The sequence below is a fragment of the Lepisosteus platostomus genome, chromosome 8, assembly GCF_059453375.1.
Source record: "Lepisosteus platostomus isolate fLepPlt1 chromosome 8, fLepPlt1.hap1, whole genome shotgun sequence".
Lineage (NCBI taxonomy): Eukaryota > Metazoa > Chordata > Actinopteri > Semionotiformes > Lepisosteidae > Lepisosteus > Lepisosteus platostomus.
This window is the reverse complement of record NC_142618.1, coordinates 10,264,327-10,286,002: the sequence shown is the minus strand read 5'-3', so window position 1 is coordinate 10,286,002 and position 21,676 is coordinate 10,264,327. Positions and strand designations below refer to the sequence as shown.

Here is a 21,676-nt window from a genome sequence, read left to right as displayed (position 1 = left end):
CAGCCTTCATATGATGATAACAGATATTTTAATTTGAAGCTTGTACTGTATCACCTTGTGAATTATGTCTTATGTACAGCTTTACTGCAGCTTTAAGACTTAATTGAGTTCCAGTGTTTGTTTTTTTTAATTAAATTTTGCACTGTATATATTAACCCATAGATTCAGTAAACAAAAAGGTTTGTTTCAATATTCTCATAACACATAAACATATGTTCACTCTATTTACATACATTTCCCAGATACTGCAGCACTGCTGTAAAAGTGTTCCTTATCATAAAAGTATCATCATCATTGAAGAGTGCAATCATTGTGGAATATTAATTCCTCACACAAGTGAAATAAAACCTACGCCTGAGGACAGAAAACATCTGGCTTTCTTTTGAAAACTCTGCTCATCAAAAGAAAAGTTTGATAAGGTAAAGACAAGGCAAAATTTATTTTTATTTAAATTTATTTTCATTAAATATCGTAATTCATCTTTGTGATAAAGTCCTGCTGCATGGATTGGTGCATTAAATAAAAAGCCCTGCATGATTTGCTGCAATGGCCGATTTGCTATATTGTTAAACCACTTAAATTTGATTCATTTCACTGTCTTGATGTTCTCAAATTCAGCCGTGAAAAATCACTCGTCTAGCTTTCTTTGTTACTAATTGTCTTTTAGTTAACAGTTATGTACTGTAAACTTTTTAATTAAACTGCAAGTTAATCCAGTGCCCTTTCAAGAACTGCTTCAGATCTGACCAATTCTATGACTAGTGATATAAAACAAAAATGTGTGAGCGTGTCTGTCTGTTGCCTGCGATGAAATGGCATCCCATCCAGGATGTATCCTCCCTCGCACATAAAGGCTCTGCGTCCCCTGCTAACCCTGTTTAGGAGAAAGTGGCTAGAAAATTGATGGATAGTATTTTGTGTCTGATGTTAACCACCAGAGGGCAAAAAAGTGACAGATTCCTAATTGTCTTTTTATTGAGAATCTGAAATATAGTGTATCTAAAACAATCATTTTTTTCTCTCTGTGTTCCTAAAAATTCACCTTTCCAAAACAGGGATATGAACAGTTCAACAGCAGTACTGATTTCTTTTTTCTTGCTCATGGAAAGAAATTTGAATAGCCTTAAGGAAGCCTGCATTTTCGATCCGATTAGATTTGATTCAATGTGTATACCATCTTTGACCTTAGCAGACACCAGAAATTCAATTGCAACAAAAGACGGCCATGTGGTGCAATAGCCTAGATTCCAGTAAGCATCAAATTACTCTCTACATCAACTTCTGAAGACAGAGGAGTCACAGAGACCTCACAAACAAGACAGAAACACACACAACCAGCCTCACGTGCACCCCACTTCATTGTCACATGATTCATTACCAACAGGCCAGGCATGTGGAAAGAAGAGGAGAATCAGATTAAATCATCACAGGCACACATACAGTACATTTCACATGAACAGGATCCCCTCCCACAAATGCAAATACTAGATTTGCCATGTTTTGTTTTACTCCTGTTCAGGAGTGTTTGTGAATGTTTTGTAGGTGACATTATAGACTCCCATGTACACCTACCATTCAATAAATGACCATGTATAATTCATTTCTCACTGTTTCTCAAGATTCAATATGTTATTTTTCCTTTAACCACCAACATTACAACCCTGCATGATGAAAAATCATTTAGGAAGCTGCCATCTTTTCTTTTCCTCCCTCTCTGTATTTGTCCCGATATCATTACTTATTTAAATGGATTTTAGTGTACACCGCCAACACTGTTGCTCAGTTATTACTCACTGTCACAGGACTGAAGTCAATTACTGACACAGATCACATTTACATAGTTCTGTATATGCGGACACCAAAACGTTCATGTGCTGTGTGAATGTTTATTAACCTCTTAAATGTGCTGATTTTTTCCTTATTGTGGAGAGGATCAACTCGCGAGAATAACTGGTTAACAGTTCCACTCAAAATGCCCTACCCAATCAGGATACGTGCTAAGAAAAGGCACATTTGTTTTTTAACTGCTGTGGTACATTGAAAGGCTTAGAGAGGAGTTTTCCTGTATAAATGTTTCTCCTTAAATGTTCAGAACTGATTTCAGTCCAGTACAAAAAATCTTGAACTTGCTTTGAGTTCATAATCACTGAAACACATAAACATGCATTATGACTTTTAAAATGTATGTTTTACATTAGATGAAAATCTTAAATCTTAAATCTTAAATCGGCAAATGTATACTCATTATCTTCATGGTATACCCAAATGGCTGATTTAATCATGTCAAAGCTGAATGGTAAAAATATTTTTTGCTACCATTTCCTTTATACTGTACATCTGAGTTCACCCAAGTGATGTTAGTGCAGTTACGCTTCTAGAAAAGCTTAAACGTATACTTGTGCTATCATCTGTTCTAGGACATTCATAATAAAAACACCATATGAGTCTGACAGAAATGGATACACATTGAAATAAATGCAAATGAGTAAATGTTTACTTAATAAAATTCCTTTGCCAAGTGATGTTTTAACATTACAGCGTAGAGGGAAAGGCTCTAGGCAAGAGAAAAACATGGGTCTCTTCAGATTTGAATGACAAATACATCATAATTTCCTCACTAATAAAAAACTCACAAGTGATTTCATTATTGTTTTCTTAGTATGAGTAGCAAACAGATACAAAATTAATTAAATTTATGAGTTTCTTAATGTTAATATGAGCTACTGGCGTACTATTCCTTTGTCACAATCTAATAACGTGGCAATGTTTTAATAAAGTGCGAATGTTTTATGGCTGTGTCCTAAATCATGGCATTTTGAAACTAGGTGATCATATCATATCCTAAAGAATTCAGAAACCTGTCGGATGGGGTTGGATTCAATTCATTAATACAGGCAAAATATGGCATATTTACATGTTTTAGAAAGTTTTAGATTAAGTTTCTCATATTAGCACAATTCTTAAATAGCACACAGATGTTATTCAAGGTAATACTTCAATAGTTCAAGGTAAATGCTCAGATTGGTGTGATTTAATTTATGGAGTAACACTGTGATTTATATTGGGACCTCTGCTTTTCCAAATGTGAACTATCTACAGTACATCTACATTTTGCATACTTAGCAAAAAAGTCAAAGATTACGGATTATACCAAACTAAGTGGATAAAGTGAATAAGTAAACAAGGCAGAAGCTGCATAGGAAAACCATAGACAGAATTCAAAATTTGGCAAACAATTGGCAGATCACAAATATAAATATATAAAAAATACAAGAGACAAAACACCATGTTTGAAGAGCCTGTTTACGATATAATCTGACATCATAACATCATCATCATAAAATTGAAAATTAGAAACTGTGAGGAAACAATAAATAGCAAATGGATAGCTAGGCTTTATAACTGAGAGTGTAGACTCAAAATCAAAGAGATGTTCTGTTAAAATTGTACAACATACAATGTGCCATACTAGCATAAAACCTATAAAAGTAGTGAACCAACACACTAGATTTCCAGTGCAGTGTGGTCAATATGTAGTGAATGTTGTAACATCTGGGAAGAAACTATCACCTTTGAAGCATGTAGAACTTTTAGACCATCAAATGGAGATCATTGAAGTGATTGGTAGTTATATGATATTTAGTAAGTTTGACAGCAATCCTCTCCGTGGATGAAATGTGGTACAGTATACAGTATTTGCCACAATACTCCATAAAATGTGATAATATGTTAACAAAGTGTGATGAAACGTAGAGACTAGATTTCATGCTATATGCAAGGCAAAATACTAAGGAACTCTACTGCTTAGACATGTTGTACTTATTTATTTAAAAATGCATTGTGTATGCATAAAAAATGTATTAGTTGTGGTTACATGTTATTGTGATTCTTGCTTATAATCCTGCACATGTTTCTGTAACCCAATCCCCATAGCAGGCTGTAGTGGCTAGAATACTCTGCCTGCCAGGACACAGGGGTTTACACAACCGTGGAGAGGTGGTACAGAAAACTGGCCAGTATAGCTCAGAAACACTGCATCGCCCGTACAAACTACGCTTCCCATCTGGCCAAATTCTTGAAGTTTATCTACATTGGGAGTCATTAAGTCATTAAGCTGCCTGTCAAGTGTGACATCCCACAGATCCCGCTGTTAGGTGGTCTGTGTGACTGGCACACTCTGAGAATCAACCCACACAGGATCAAGCATTTGGCTTTATTCTGGTATCCGAGTTCTAGATGTCACACCTCACCCAAGGTCATCCCACAAATGTAGAACAGAGCTGAAGTCTGTGGAGTAGGGCATCCATAACATTGCTATCTTGCAAAAAAGACATTGTTATATAAGAACCATGAGGGCATGTTGACCCGCTGGAATGTTGTCACCCCAGAATGTGTCCACAGGAAGGGTATGAACAATGTAGCACCCTGCAGTCAGGTTGACATCAATCACTTAAATAGGTGTTCTGCACTACACACTGTTGCCACATCATGTATAAGAACGTTCTACACACTGCATCTACACCAAGCTCACAGACATTCATGAGTTTGGTCAATATAAGAATGATGATTCACTGCTGGCAAGTCTGTTGGAGTTGCTTCTCCAAAATACTAATGGGATCAGACCATAAGGTCGTGGGTTCATACACCAGATAGGATGCTACTGTATCGCTGAGCAAAAGTGCTTTGCCCAAATCACTCCAGCAAAAATCAGAGCTGTAAGAATGGGTCTCCACATAATCATTACCAATGAGAATTTGTTCTATGTTGATTTATCTGGTGAAACAGGAACAGCAATAAAGAAACTAAACAAAGCTTATTTGGTTCTTTTCTGTGTTTATCTTTCTTGACATTTAGCAGGCTTGACATTCAACAGATTACATTACCGCATCACCTGTGCTCAATCCACTCCCAAACTAATGGAGTGATTTAGTGCTTTAAGCATGTCATGGTCAGTGATGACTGATTGGTTAATCAACATGGTGCCAAAAATAATTAATTAATAGCTCGTATCTGAATGCTTTTGTTCTCTAAGGATATGTGTGCATAAATAGAAGGATGTTTCTTTTGATGTAATTATATATATATAGATCATATGTATGTGTGTAATTTGTTTTGAAGAAAGTTAGAAGAGGTTAGACAAGAGTTGTATTCTTCATTTTGGGAAAAGCAGACTCAGATTAAATACAACCATGAGAGATGGCAAAAAAACATCTGTTACATTACTACTGTAATGTTTGGGATGGAAATGATTCCATTTAAAGAAGACAAGATCAAACAGTACTTTCATGTATTAACAATTTGATACAATGCAACCTACGTACATTGCTTTCAGAATTTAGTTTTTACATTGTGGCTGACCTATTCCCTGTTGTGACACAGTTCGTATTGAATAGTAGTCAATCTGAAATACAGTTATTGACAATGACAATGGATCTATTCAATTAGTTTTTAATATAATTGTTATTGTGAGTGTAGAATTCATCTATGTTAGGTGACAAATGTTTTCACTTTCAGTTTGTTACCAAAGATGCGTGCTCTAGTATAACCAATGGTCACAACATTTTTGTGCAATACTAACCCCGGCTGAATGTAATGCTTTTACCTCACTTTTTACCTTTTCATTATTAGTTTAAAGGAAGCCTTTTTCATTCACAGATGGGTTCACATACAGTATCAATTGTTTATCACATGCTTGTCATAAGATGATAGATGCATTGGTAGATGCAGCCTCAACAATGCAAATAAAGCAATGAGTACATTGTATCATAATGTTTAGTAAATTATAAAGTAAAGTAATTCAAACTTGTTCCTGTGTTTAAGCAATGTTTAGCCAGGGGAAGTGCTGGCCTCACCTGTACCATGTTCAATTGTCTTCTTGAAGTTGTATGTTTAAAATAAAATGTTTTTTTCTCAGCCATGATGCTGTTCCAGTAATGCTCATTGTACACAGAATAACACATACTGTGCCTTAAGCCAGCAGTCATATCACCCTTTAACTCACAACTGGCAACCCACTGAAACTCAGCAGATGTGAGCCCAGTCAGTACCTGGATGGAGGACCTCCTGGAAAAACTAAGGTTGCTGCTGGAAGAGGTGTTAGTAGTAGTTCAGGTGGGTAGCTGCGTCAGCATGCGTAGGCTGCAAAGGAACAAGTAATAGGTTTATTCCATGCTGAAAAAAAAGAAGAAAGAAAACATGTTTTGGCCGTGGAGCCTTCTTCAGGTGCGAGCAAGTGAGGTGTTAGTAGGACCAGCAGGGGGCGCTCACCCTGCAGTCAGCACCCAGTATAGTGACCGGGACACCATACTGTAAAAAGGTGCCGTCCTTTGGATGAGACGCTAAACTGAGGTCCTGACTCTCTGTGATCATTAAAAATCCCAGGGCGTTTCTCAAAAAGAGTCAGAATGTAACCCCAGCATCCTGGCCAAATTTCCCATTGGCTTTTACCAATCATGGCCTCCTAATAATCCCCATCTATGCACTGGCTTCATCACCCTGATCTCTTCCCCACTGATAGCTGAAGTCTGGTGAGTGTACTGGTGCACTATGGCTGCCGTCACATCATCAAGGTAGGGCTGCACATTGGTGGTGGTGTAGGGAAGTCCCCATTACCTATAAAATGCTTTGAGTGGAGTGTCCAGAAAAGTGCTATGTAAGTGTAAGGAATTATTATTATTAATACCTAAAAGAAGTTGGGCAGTTGGCTTTATTTTGGGTTTATAGATGTCTTATTATGGATTCGTAATAGAAGGGTTTTCCTGCTTAAAAGTGTTATAAACAGGTTCATTTAATTATGATTTTTTTTTATCAAAAGACATTTGAGAGTTTTTTATGACATTAATAATAATTTATTCGATTCTTTAGGGTATATACTGTATTCATCCAGTCGAAGCCCAACTCTTCTGTCTCCTGCAAGGATAGCTTAAGTATACAGTTGTGTAATAAAGAGCCCTCATCCCTTTCATGCAAACTGAGGTGATTACAGGCAATAGGATGCACGTCTTACAGAGACATGCCAGTCTTTGTTTCTTCAAATGTAGTTCCCGGAAAGCAACTCTTACACTGTTTTTCTAGTCAGCCTCCTGTTTCTCAAGACAAGGCAGGGTATGGTATAGTCAGCTGAAATGACAACAAGACTACCCACTGAGAGCAAAGAAAACATGTTTAACACAGGAAATATTAATAAACACAGGAAGCACAAAGGAAGGGCAAGTATATATCTTTTAAAATAAATACACTGCATACAGTATTTAATCTTGTAATTCTATAGCTCATACATTTTACTCAAGACTATAGCTTACAATAAGCTTTCTCAAATTAATATTTTCTAAATCCTTTCAAAAATTCCATAGTTATAACAGAATAATCCACCCTAAGAACATTGATTTTCTTATTACACATTTTCTATAAGCATAGAATCAAGGTTTACATTTACTTAAAAGATAATAATAACAACAGATGTCCATTTCTTTTCATGTAATGTAGAGCAAAGTACCTTTATGACTTCATATGGACATTAGCATTGTTTGTAGAAAGATTATCACGTGAAACTGTTTTCAAAAGAAAAGGCAGCATTTTTGAAACGATGGAAAAATTGAGGCTACATTTTGGATGAATTTGTACAGGTTGCACATTAAATTCCTCTTGTAAAAAAACACCAGTACATTTTAGCTAAATTAGCAGCTGTCTCTGGAGTGTATTTGTATATGAAAATCCTTTTATTTAAATATACAAATTGAGATCCTTCCAATGCTAAATGTTTACATAAAAGCAGACTTTCCTGATGAAACCACACTAATGTCATCGCAACCTCTAAAATTTTTTTTTAAATCCACAATATGAAGTACACTGTGTACTAAACAATACAAATAGAAACACCAGTAAATTGTAAAATATCTTACGCATAATTCAAGCACCTTATAACCTGCAATAATAACTCTTCTAAATACATGATTAGTATCTAACAAAATATAGTGTAATGGAAGGTGTGGTGCCAGTTCTAGGTGTCTGGCAGTGGGTGACCAGGCCACAGATCTCATTTCACTGGGTCGTGGATCAAGGCCTCTGCCACAGCTGTCTTTCAAGACTGTATTAATTAGCTTAAACAATACAATGCGGTCTTTGTACAAGGAGCCGAGCAGCAATTCAGAGAGATCCAGTTCACATCCAGTAGGGCACTGTAGGACCATTGTCTCCAACCTCTGAGAAAAGAGAAAGGCATGCTGATATTGGAGACCTTCAGGAATGCAGTACTCTCTCGATTTATGGCCAGCAATGTCGACAGCTACAGAAACACTACCAGAGGATTTACAGTCAGTGTTGTTTTGTGATTCATCCTAGCACATTAGCTTGAGCAAGAGGACTGTCTTTGCAGATTCCTGAGACACCCTAAGATATCAGCAAGATACACCCATTCACTGTACCTGTACTGTTTCAATCATGACCAGAGTTTTAGAAAACACTCAAATTTAGTGTTTGTACAGAACGCATATGCATTTCAATCCTGGGCCTGTAGTCTTACATTTGTATCGATACTTTCTTATGCAGTCTTAACAGATAAATTCAAAGAGGACATTGTTCATTGTTGGACGTTATCCATGCATACTTCACTTCTGCTCTCTACACATTTTTCATTTGAAGAAAAAACAAACTGGTCTCACAGTTCAGGATGCACCTGGCAGTTCCTTCATTGTTATAGGTTTCCTATGATCTGACACTAGGGCAGCAAGCTGGGTTTTAAATAAACTCCTTAAAACCTTTTCTGATGTTCTGACGTTATCAGTGTTTGGAAATTTACCATAAACATCCTTTGGCAGCCCATGCAAAAACATTCACTACTAAAAAATATGAGACAAAATGACTTTTCATATTGAAGCATTTTCCCCATCATGAACTTAACAGATATCACAAGGAACCATTGCAATTTGGACAGGAGTTATGTGCTGATGCAGAGTACTTTGTAGCTAGTACACAGGCAGCTGAATTCTGGACAGAAGTATATCGAATAGCTTAGAAGATATGATAAGTAAGATGTTACTGCAGTCTCATCACAAACAAACAAAACTATGTATTATTGTTTCACTGTCAGAGTAAGAGTCTGAGAAATGTAAAGTACATATCCATCATGAGGTTTCATGCATGTGCTTCAAAAATTTCATGGAGACAACAGTAGCACCAAGCTTTTGAACTTTTGTTCAAGGATTTGATTTGAGCAACATTAACAATTTAGCAGTCAGCAACTTAGCAAATTGATGTTGGGAGCCTAAGAATATAACCCCAGTTACATGTATATTAAACTTTTTGTCTCCTGGTAGCCAAATAGAAACCAAACCATCTTATTGATGGTGAAACTGCTCCATTTCTTTTCAAACTGAAGTCTCAGTCAGACACTAGTTCCTTATTGGAAAAATTAGTTAGTAAATAATCTTTACAAATACTCAAGAAGATCTATTGCATATTATTGGGATATTGTAAACACATTTTTCAAAACAGATCCAAAAGGACAGAAATACAGTGGTGGAAATAGGAATGCACAACAAGTATGTAAGTTTGAACTGGTTACATTGCTTAATTATGTCTTGATTGACACAGGGGACTTATTTTATTGTGCCCAAAGTTTCTCAGGCATGGGTACTAGAAAACACTCAAAGCCAGCTACAAAGAAATAGTCTAAAACCTGCGGTCTTCATTGGTGTGAACATTATGCTAACAGAAACCTGGCAGGCCCAAAGAAGTAATGCATGTATACCTCACCCTTATTTTTCACTTTCTAATGAAAGATGACCACAGTTATCAATGGGATATTGTTACTATTTTGAATGTAAGTGAAATGGTTTCAGCGATAGTCTTACAAGTGGTTTAAATGTGAACACCTTTTATTTTTATTTTTTTTATTTCTTTTACTGTATGGAAAGTAATATAAATTAAATTGCATTTCATATGCTGCATTTCAAACATGCATTTTAAACAAATATACATAGTATATTTATATACTATATATGAAATCTAAATAATGTATATAACTATATATTGTAAATTGAATATTGAATGCAGAAAGACCTCTGTTTGCAAATAAGAAGGCAATGTAGCTTAATACAGAGGCTAATAACTACTAGCCTACCATTTCTGTAAATGTATAAACTGCTAGATCATGTTACAACCCTTCAGAATTTTAAACACAATTAAATGCAGTATATCATAAAAAGTCTGATATATTATCCGATATAAGTCTGATACATGGCACAAAATCATTGTGAAAATTTCACTTTACAGTGTTAGAAGCTGTGATATCTAATAAAACCTTTTCTCGGGTGAGTATATGCAATACTGTGCAATAAAATAGCATACATAATTTGAATTATTTTAACAGCATATGAACTGAAAATAAGGGAAATATTGAATTCTATCATTTTAATTGAATTACTATAAAGTTGATTATAAATTTCACAATTGATTTAAATTGAAGTAATTTTGTAACAGATCTATAGGCATTCAGTTAAAAGAGTGTATACTCCAAAGTCTATCTTATACACCTGCCAAAGACAACAGATGACTTATTCGTGCCGTCAACAGGTTTAAAGACATCTGGCATTAGTTGGGAGAGCACGGCCTCATACGCCTCCTCATATCCAAGATATTTTCATTCAGAAGACAAAACAAATAATACCTGGTCTTTTTATTGTGGTTTTTTAACCAGACAATCGGCAGTACCACTGCAGGAAAATTGATGCCCAGTCTCATTCTTCCAACACGGGTACAGAAATCTTTAACAGTGGCACTCAATCTACCTCCTTGAGGGAAATGTGCATTTCCAGCCAGACGCCCAAAAAGGAGTCAGCAGACCGAATCTCAGCCACTATAGTACCCTGATTTGCCTTTTCCTTGTTATTCATTCCTTTTTAGAGTCAGTTGTTTAGAGAACAATTAAATACTCCTTTTGCTCTTGATTTATTAACTGCTAATTATCTACTACTGCATAAAAAATAACACCTTCCCCATTTTGTGAAGTTAAGTGTTTTTAATTTATGTCATGTTGCTTTATGCCCTGTTTTACTGTAATTTAACAGTTGTAATCTTATACACAGATTTTACATATTCCCACATGATCACTTAAATAGCTCTTAATATAGCACACAGGCAATTCAAACAATGTCCTATATTAAAAAAATGGGTTATTCTTTAATTCACTAGCTGACCGTGATACATTGTGTTGAAGTCTTAAAGACCACAGGGCTCTCATGCCCTATTTCTCTCTTTTTTTAGAACCTGGTCTGTAGGAAAAAGTAAATTATGTCAATAGTAAATCATACTGTATTTGTCCCAGAAATCTGGTACCTCAGAAATACTTTAAATGACCTTTCCAAGAAACCCAGAAGCATTTGTTGTATTTTTAACACTGTGTGTTTCAAACGTATACTGTAGATATGTTTTTACAAAGAGCACCTCATGCCTTGAGAAGCCAATACAGGTGTTCCAGTTTGTTTGGCTGCTAAGAGCCAACGGTTCCAAGAATCTGTTCCAGCCGTTTATTAAAAGCCACCTGGGTACCATCTTCAGCACCATGGCTGTGTAGCACGTTCCAGATTCCAGCTAGCCTTTGTACGCAAAGTGCTCCCTGTTCCCAGTTTTGAAGGCATTTCCCTTACTTTCCCCTGGTCTGTGTTTCACTCTAGATTCCGAAGTCCAATGGGTTGCCTGTGTTGATGCTTTTGAGGATTTCGAGGCCATGAATTACCAAAGCGAGAGCAATAATTAAGAGCACAACTAAAAACTATAATCAAGAGCATCAATCAATGAGTTGATTGAACCTTCTGCATTGTGGCTTCGCATTTGAGGAACCCCCTTCCACAGTCATTTAATAAGTTCTAATTCAGTAACTGAGCTCAATATTTAACTTTAGCTTTTCAGTAGCACATATCTACTAAGTGGATGTGACGTGGTGCTTTATTTCTCTTGTTTGTACAGCAACTGATTTGATAACAAATGGTGTGTTTTAAATTCAGTTCCTTGTTATTAAAAGCTAATGCTGGAAGCTTCGACTGTCTAGGTTCTGGAAACTGACATACCTGTAGACAGTAAGACTCCACACTGGCAGTGACACTACTGGAAAGCAGCTCTGACCACTCTGTCGCTGAGGGGCTGTGTGGGCCTGAAGTTATCCCCCAACATCCCATCGCTGCCCTCCGGCAGCTCAGCGCCTTTGATGTGGGATCTCAGCCTTCGAAACTCCTCTATCTGAAACAACACAAATAAGAAAAAACACTTCAGTCTGGCCATGTCACTGTGCATTTCAGGATCGGTGTTCTAGCTTTGCAGCACAGCAGTGCTTCCATTTAATGATTATTTAATTTATTTTTATTTTACTGTGCTTGGTTGTTATCACCTATACCTACTGTACAGGTACACTTAATGCAAATAATGTATGCATTATAAATCACCCTGGATAAGGGTAGTTACTAGTAACCTATACTTATAATAAAAACTAGTGTACTTTCTTTATCATAGAAAGCATGGTTCAGAAAAACAAAGTGTCTGAGCGTAATAAAAATAGTTACAAAGCCCTGTGCATTAAATCTTTGAATAATATTTACAATCTGTTTTCTCAAGACTTTTACAAATTGTACAAAACAGCATGAATGATAAAATCATTATTTTAAATGTTATTGCCATTATGATGGATTTTTGCAAAGTTAGAGGAACATGATACTTGAACAAGTTGCTGTTCAAATCTTTAATGGCTGAATCATTCAGTCATCCTAAAACCCTGTCAATCATTAAATTGGTCAATTTAAATTGGTAAATGGATATAGGATTGTCTATAATATTATATACACTTCATTAATCTAATCTCAATTAATCTATAACTGTTATTTAGTAGCACACCATGGTAAGACTATAAACATACGAGTCACTTTATAAGGTTGTTTCTGTTACAGACCATAGATTTTGAACCATAGAATGGGATATACAGTATTCCACAAACAGCGAAAAAAATCATTCTCTGCAATATCCTGCAATTCAACAATAAAATATTTTCAAACAGTAGGTGTGACATTCTCTTGACACAAGATAGTTTGAAGGCTAATATTTAACAAAGAGAAGAGTCAACCTGATCAGATGGAAAGGTAAAGAGAGAATCTTTATGAATGCTAATGTTCATAGTAACCAACCAATAAAAACATCATCTCCAAGGTAAACTCTTAAACAAATTTAGACAAATTTTACTGGCTGCACCTGTGTGTCTATTGGTATCTTACACTTGCAGTGTCAGTCACTATAAAACACTGAAGTCCCTTTATTTTCAGCAAGTTAAAAATGTTGTGTATTTCACCTGGATTTCCATTTGTCTTGTTTCCTAGCTTGTTACTCGGATTCTAATGATTATCAGCTCCTTTCATTCCTTGTTATTTAGAAAAACAACTGTAAGTATTATGTCAAAGATATCTTCTTAAAGGATCTCTCAGAGGTGAATTGAAGGAACTCTGGAGCCAAAAAGCCTTAGCGTCATTGTAATTTAACTATGCTGCAGATTTCCTGGCAACTAACATTGAAAAGCATGTTTAGAATATAACTGATGTGGAATACATAATGATTCTAGCAAATAATTCTTATGGTACTAAATGTAAAGAACCATACAGGACATTATAATGACAGCTGCAGGAAGAGAAAAATAAACAAAAAAATTAGATAATGTAAACAATTACTTTAATAATCCATTATCTCACATGTCTTGGATTGGGAAAGCAAATGGCTTTTATACTGACTCTTTAAGACAGCATTATTGTCCTAGCAGTATATGTTTTCATTATACATGTGATATCCTCCTGATTTCCTGTGATGATGAATCTGCACTTCAACTGAAATTCAGTTTAATTCCATAATTATTTAACCAGATGAGACTGAGCTGTCTGTTGTCATAAATGCCACCAACAGAGTGGGATTCTGGCCTGGAATATGTCAGTCTGTGACCCTAATACTACCGAAGTTTCTTATATTACAACCCAACATAAAACAGATATCAAGAACTGTATTTTTCATTTCAAATCGGCTGTTTAATTTAGTCCAGGCCACAGCCTAGAAAACTCATATCAAGTTTTTATTAATTCCTACATTAACCGTATGTGATTCTGTGGCTTCTGCTTTGAGCTTTTTTCAAGGGGAATCAGAGATGTTGTTCTGCCATCCTCACAATAACAGATCTACAGTATTTTTCCTGATCTGCTATTTTGGTGTTTTGGTGTCTAGAGCTGTTCATTGACCCCTTTTCTGGGCTTCTCCAATGAACTGTTTAAAATATACATGAAAAAAGTACCTGGCGTTTATTTTATGTGTGACCTTTGTGCTGTTTTCTCCTACAGCTGGGCAGCTCAAAGGGCTGCCTGTAACCTTTACTTGAAAGAGGAGGAAGGCTGTGAAGTGTTTTAAAGAGGCTTCTCATTAGCAAGACATGCATGTGCCCAGTATCGCGTCACCTTTGAGTTACAGCGACAGATCTTGGGGATCTGGCTGTGAACTTACCTGCATCTGTGACACTGTCAATGGATATCGGTATAATATCCAAGTGACATTTTCACTGCAAGGAGGCATGGTGAGAGAGCCCTCGTAAACCCAGTAATCTCGAAGGAGAGGGTCTGGGGAACAACACACAGGCAGTTCAAAAGGAAATCCCTGGGGTATCCTTTTCTTTCATTTTTTGATCTTTATTACTGTAACGAACATGCAAATGTTGAGACTATTCTGTGATCGTTATTGTACTTCTGCACATGATCAAAAGAATAAGAAGATAAAAGTGCAACCGTATTGGGTGCATTTTAGCTTTAGAAATGACGATATCGACATTATAGTTAGAAAATACAGACATTTATGCTCCATAAATCACTAACCAGGCAGCAATGTGTTGGGATTAAAACATGGTATGATTTTTGTCTTCCCCTGCAAAATAAAAGAAAGAAAAACCAAAATATAAACACTTGAAGATCAATGAAGATCAATGAAACAATGAAGATCAGCTGAGTTAAAGGCAAAACTATCTTGTGTTGAAAGTAGATCTTGAAATTACCTTTTCAGGTGTACCTTCAGAACAGTCAGAAACCGTAGATTTAACATTGTATTTTTTCCATGGGTGGTTACAGAACTACAGGTACACAAGCTAGTTCAGATTGTTCCTTGATACAAATTTAACTGAGAAAGGAACTCCTGCATTTTCATCTTAACAAGCCATTAATAATCAAGGCTGGAAGGATGCCCAGTGAAAAAATATCAGTGATATCTGTGGATTTTTTTGCATGAATTATCACACATTTTCACATTATCAAGTGGAGATAAGAGCATAACCCATCTATAAAAACATCCATACACAGATCCAGTTGCCACATTATAAAACTATTGTTATTTTCCAGTTTGACTCCACCTTCAAATAAATCACACATAAAGAATTCAAATTTCTACATTCAGAATTGTTTATAAAGTTATTTTCTTTTGTATTTGTGAGTGTGACAAGGTGTCAGCTATTATTCACTTGGCAATTCACAGCTGCTCCAGTTATGGCCTTCACAGACAACAGATGGGATTTTCTACAAGACCACAGGTTCTGGTTTGGAAGCTGAGACCAGGAAAGCCAGTGAAAAGCAGCTCAAGAATGTGGCTGAGATGCTGATGGCTGTGTAGTAGAAAAAGACTACTGAACCACACTAGAAAAGACAGAATTCTTCTAATTTTGTTTTTCCTAAGAATACAGTATAAAGGGAACTACAGTGCTATAGAACTAGTTATTTTTAAAAGGGACTTTCGGTCTCATCCTTTCCCCAGTTTGTCACTGTACGTGCTTCATGCAGATGGTCTCTCTTCATTTAACAACCCTTCCCTGTGCAATAAAATACAGGACCATGAATATACCATGATTTACTGCAGTAAATTTTATAAAGGGTTACATCTTTTAGACCTCAATACTACATTGCAAAGTAACTGTCTGATTTAATTTAGTTTCTATGATTAATATACTCATCTTGGGTTTTAACTATACAGTACTCTATACTATTTTTAGAACTGCAATAAAATGATTAATGGCTATATTTGGAACAGTATGCGTTTCCTTATTTTCCTTTAGTATTTGAATAACATGCAGGTAGTATTTCTAATCATTGCATAACAATTAAAATAAGGTATCTTTCTCTTGAAATGTTTCTGTTGTATCATATTTATGATATCATACATTCAGATGGCACCCCAGGAACTGACCCCAGACCTACTTTTTTACCATACTACTTTTTAAATACTTTTTTCTTTTTTTTTCTTTTCAAGGAATTGCCATCTTCAATATTAGCCACATGGCTGTTGTCTTTTTACTGTAATCTAACAGCATACACATTTAAAGATCACAGACTCCTTGCTTTGGGCTGCTACGGTTGCTTTTCTTAAAATCTAGACAACTGTGTTCCCAGAGATCATCTGCTGTAACAATCAAGGGAAGCAGTAGGTCACCTTGTATTGTATGTCCTGGAGGACCTCTGTAATTGCTTTCAGTCCTAGATGTTCTTTACCAATCTGCAATAAAGTCAATCAAGGAAAAACATAAATATGAGCACACAATAGCATAGTAGCCTTATACAACACTCAACCAATTAGATACATCCACTAATTCTGAATAGTGGTCATAAGTATTGCATTTCAGTTCATAGTGACCAACATTAACTGTACCACTCAAAGGCTGTGTTCAGTTTATTGTAATATTATTTTATTATATCAATACCCAAATTAAGTTTCTCGATAGAAGAGTCGTACATTACAACAAAAAAGAATCTCCAACAGATTGAAGAATCATCTGACAGGTCAATACTTCTGTTCTTTGTATTGATGTCCGACCGTGATGTCTGGTCTCATTTTTTACATGACTTTGTTTGGAGGAGGGTTATCAGGTTGTGCCAAGGCTCACGTTGCAAGAATAAACAAGGGTTTATATTAACTAACATAAAGATTTTACAGTTTACAAACAGACTGACAGTATTGGGTACCACACTTCATCTTGACTTTGAACTGAGAGTTGAGGTAGAGGGAGTAATTATGTGGGACAATTTGGGACAACATCTTCAGCCATTTCCAGCCTTCAGGGGATGAACAACCATCTCACTGTTGTGATGACTAGGATGGCCTTTTCTGGACACTATCAAGATCCGCAATGTCAGCATCTTTGATGGCTCTTTTTGATCTAGTGCGAAAATTCCCCCCAAGCCATTGTTACAAAACAAATGTGTAATCAGCGGAGAAACTCCATGGTCTCTACTATTAAACTAAGATGAAATAAGAGCTGATTTTTTAAAACCATCCAACGTATGTTTGAGATCTGATCATCAGCAATTAAGTTTCTGCCTAATAACTGCATGTACTTAAGAGAACTGATGCAAGAGGCATATGAAAAAAGTTATTTAATATTTTTTCATTTGGTTTGAATTTGTAATTTGTAATTTATACATAACAAAATTGGAAATACTTTCTACACAGAAAAACAAACAATACCTGTACAAATAAAGCAATGATTAGTATCCCACTTCTTTTACCCAGAGCCTCTTCAATGCTGCTGAACAGAGTAGAATTCCAATGAATTAGATGAAGCTGAAAAACAAGTTCAAAATACATTTTAAAATTATTGTTTTACTTAGGAATATGCAATGTTTTTAATGTTTCACTACTATAAATAAAATTGTAAATGTGTGCAAGTTTTTCTATATTCTACTAAAAATCATACTGCAAATGTTTTCAACCCCAAAAGCACCTGTAGTTTTTTTAAAGAATTCCCTGACAAGAGTATTTTTCTTTTACTTTCTGCCAAAAACAAGCAATAACCAAGAGCATCAATCAATGAGTTGATTGAACCTTCTGCATTGTGGCTTCACACTTGAAGAACCCCCTTCCACAGTCTTTTAATAGGTTCTAATTCAGTAACTGAGCTAAAGTAAATTTAAAATTATTATTATATTTTCTTTTAAATTCCAACCAGAATGCACCTTATAGATTCAGAATCTATTGTATATTGCGGTTGCGAACAAAAAAATGAAACAATCTGGGTTTTAGAAATACATGGAAAATTACTATTAGCTTCACCAGAAGACCCAAAAGGAGTTATTGATACTGTCATTAGATACATGTATAGGCTTGTTTAAATTCATTTCTACAGCTGACAATTGTTTTGCACAATTTCACTTTTAGATCTCTGTACATCCATGTCCATAATTGCCTCGTGACAATACCTACACTTTACAATACCGAAAAACCTTTATTGAATTGATACTAATGTTGTACAGCGTAGCGCCACAAGGAGCGCTTTAGCCGTGCGCACGCAAGGCGGGCTGAGAACAGCGCCCGAGGGGCGGGACTATCGGACTATGCAGAGTGGACGGAGGCTGGGAGACAGCCTCTTCCTTTCCGTGCCTGTATTAGTGTACACGGTTCTGGTTAATAAATGTGTTGTTCTACCCCTTTTCCTGAATCCTACGCCTGCTCCATTCCGTACCGAACCCCGCGGTCGTTATAATATCTTGAATTGTGGCTACCGATACTGAGACTTACAAGACGAGCCACATAAGTAATTGAAGGTTCATAATCCTTGAAATCTTTGAAGAACTTGGAAGATTTTAGTTATTTAACCAGGGTAGCCTTCCAAACAAAAGCGAAATGTGTCTATTGAGGCTTTATAAGTACATTGTTCGGTGAGCGACTGATTAACTCCATAAGACTAGCAACAGAATTTGTTCATCAAATCAAAAGCTAACGATGTGCCATGTTAAACCGGGAGAGGGGACTTCAAAGGAAACCAGGTTGCAGTAGACAGCAGACCAGCAGCTGGTCACCTTTGCTCTGGACCACAATTTCCTTACAAATGCCTCAGTATAGTCAGAGGCATTAGTGCTACAGAAAGTGCTGTTGTAAGAACACAAAGTTTGCAAATGAGACAAGGCTGTTCAGCCCATAATAATCAATTGTTTGTTCTACTCCATGCTTAATGACTTCTTAAAACTACCAGCATGTGTACGTTCATTTAAGATGAATGTGAGGCTTCAAGCAAGTATTTTGTCTTATTTTAATGATATTATATAATTTTAATAATCATACAAACTCCAAACACACAAGGCACCCCAGTATGGACCTAAAGAACTTTGAGGTAGTAACCACAATGACTAAATAATTCCAATTAATTATAACAATGTATGGTACACATTACAAGTATTCCCATATGTACATACAGTACTGTATGTAGAAGAACAAGCAGAGATTAATTCCTACTTGCTGCATTGAAGCTTCCACACGAATGCATAAATATAGAAAGCTGTGAGCAGGGACGTGCTTGGTGTGAACTGGCCTAGTTTCACTATAAAAAACTCTCTTTGGATCTCAGAGGTCTAGGGGTTGTCTTTTATTGGAGCTGTATCTATTATATGGTCCTAAGACTGCACTGTCTAGGTGTGCTTCTGAGCGTCTATTTAATCTGTGCTCTTTGTTATGGTGAGTTTGCTTGTGCTTATGTGTGACAGGCTGTTGCAGTCATGAAGAGAACTTTCTGAGTCACAACAGCACCTACAATGTCACCCCCAAACATCTAAATTTTACTATGAATAAAGTGTCTGTTAAACGTGTACCGTATGTATGCCTTCATTTGTATATTAGATTGATTTTTTTTCCTCCACATATTTTCAGACAATATCTGGCAAAAGCATAAACTCTAAATTCGAAGGCAGACCTCAGCTAAACTTTAAACTTAAAAAAAAATCTAAAGAATGCATTCATCTGAGGACTCCTGATAACAAATGAACCAGGAAGAACACAATGCTCTTTCGATTGCAATATGTTCTGTTTCTTATGATTTATGGAGCCTTGATATAAACTTCATGGCCAAGGTCACCACTTCAGGCTAACACACATCTGTTTTATTATACTGCGAAACGAGCAGAACAATATTTTTTTGTGCTCTGTAAATATAAGCTTTTTTCCTGTGCGCCAGTTGATTTATTATAATACTGTTGTTCTAAATTAAATATCCAAGCACAAAGTATTTTGAGAAGCTACAATTCATCTCAAATTAAAAGAAGAACTCCAATTATTTAGAGGAAGAATTCTACATACACTTTAATTTACTTGAAATCATTATTACTGTTTGCAAATAAACTTTGGAATTCAAACTAGATATAGTCTAATAATATGTAGTGCTTATCACTAGAAATAACATTGTTTTATAAGTATAATATACTGTATATTACATGCTTAATATACTGTATATTAAACCTGGCATATATTGTCATCAGCATTTCAAACTTGAAGCTAGATCTTATAAGTTAAGAATGGTTGGATCTAGTCAGTTTTGGGATGGACAACCTCTTAGGAAAACCTATTTGTTTCTAAAAATGGTATTGGTAAACCAGTGAGGAGTCTCTTTCCCCTCCAGATAACAGTGAGATTTTAATTAAAAGTTACTACTTGGTCACTAAACTTCCCATGGGGCTGTTCGTTAAGCTAGTGGGTGTTAACCCCGATGTCAAGGTTAAATTCCATCCTGGCCTCGTACAATGTGGTCTCTCTAAACATCCTCCCTACTTCAATTGCTAGAGTAATTTCTCACTTTCCCACTTGATCTGCTGTGTAATGGAACCAATGGTGCAGAATGTCCTCCACATGTCACCCAGGTGTTGCACTTAAGTGATGAACAAAGTGGGTTCCCTCATATGTTTTCTTTGAGATCATTGAGATCATTAGGGTAAAAGTGGTATACAAACGTATGTACTGTACTTGGTAGCTTTGTGCCTACGGACAAATGTGATTCTGCCATATTGCACATAAACCAGCTTTAAATTTTAAATGATACTCGTACACAACAAATAAAAGGGTATATACTGCGTGTTCTGTATAGCTAGTAGTTGGCAATTTTTGGACTAAGTAATGAAACTAACTCTGTCTGCTGATCTCTACTGTTATCTGTTATCAATCTGTCTTCCTAGTAGTTTTCCAAACTTGTGTTGGGAAACCATCTGATGGGAAAGCACAAATAAGAGTTCTAATTTTGTCTTCATGAGGGTAAACATGCTGCCTTTAACTGCTGTTAAAACCTGGGTTATGTCTTTTGTGCAGATTTTCTGCACATTAAATTTGTTTTTAAAGGTTATGATTTTGTTTTAATTTCAAGAGAATTTACAAGGATGAAAGGAGATTTATTCGTAGAACAATAGAGCAGAAGTTACATAAAAACACAGTAGATCCCGGTAGAGTACCTGTAATAGGATCTTAAAATATTTGCTTTAATATGGACTCCTCACTGTCAAAATCACAGTTCATTTTGTAATATCAGGTATTTACATGTGTTTTAAATATTAGTGATGAACTAAAAGCTGTTATCAAAGACCTAGGGTAAGCAGTCTGCTTTAGACAGCTTTAGGTAGTGTTTTCATACTTAAAAGCATCTGCTGAAGGCAGATTTGTCTTTGCCTTGGTACAGACCTATCTTGAAAATGCAAAATAAAAAGACCAATGATACACTTGATTTGGTCCTACAGCTCAAAGGCAGCTGTAAAATCATTTTTTAAACGGCTCACCCCTGCTGATACGCAGAAATACAGTACATTATATTGTACTGTACATTTTGTGAAGAGTATGAGGCCTCCAAAAAATACCAGCAAGTGAATTTACTGTAATTTAC

General features: G+C 35.9%; 1 protein-coding gene across 3 annotated transcripts in view; it reads right to left on the bottom strand.

Annotated features, from left to right (window-relative positions):
• Positions 1-7,144: 7,144 nt before the first annotated feature.
• ca8 (carbonic anhydrase 8 (inactive)) overlaps positions 7,145-21,676 on the bottom strand; it is a 29,990-nt gene continuing 15,458 nt past the window's right edge. For 2 of the 3 annotated variants that reach the window (XM_088642371.1, XM_088642372.1), the window contains 6 exons: positions 17,512-17,607; positions 16,480-16,542; positions 14,883-14,931; positions 14,518-14,630; positions 12,066-12,234; positions 7,145-8,201 (listed from right to left, as the gene is read on the bottom strand). In XM_088642371.1, coding sequence (XP_088498497.1) covers positions 12,100-12,234; positions 14,518-14,630; positions 14,883-14,931; positions 16,480-16,542; positions 17,512-17,607 — 456 coding nt within the window. In that variant the 3' untranslated portion in view covers positions 7,145-8,201; positions 12,066-12,099. Of the gene's footprint in view, positions 8,202-12,065; positions 12,235-14,517; positions 14,631-14,882; positions 14,932-15,384; positions 15,863-16,479; positions 16,543-17,511; positions 17,608-21,676 lie in introns of those variants that run through there. The other variant, XM_088642373.1, reaches the window with a different exon arrangement.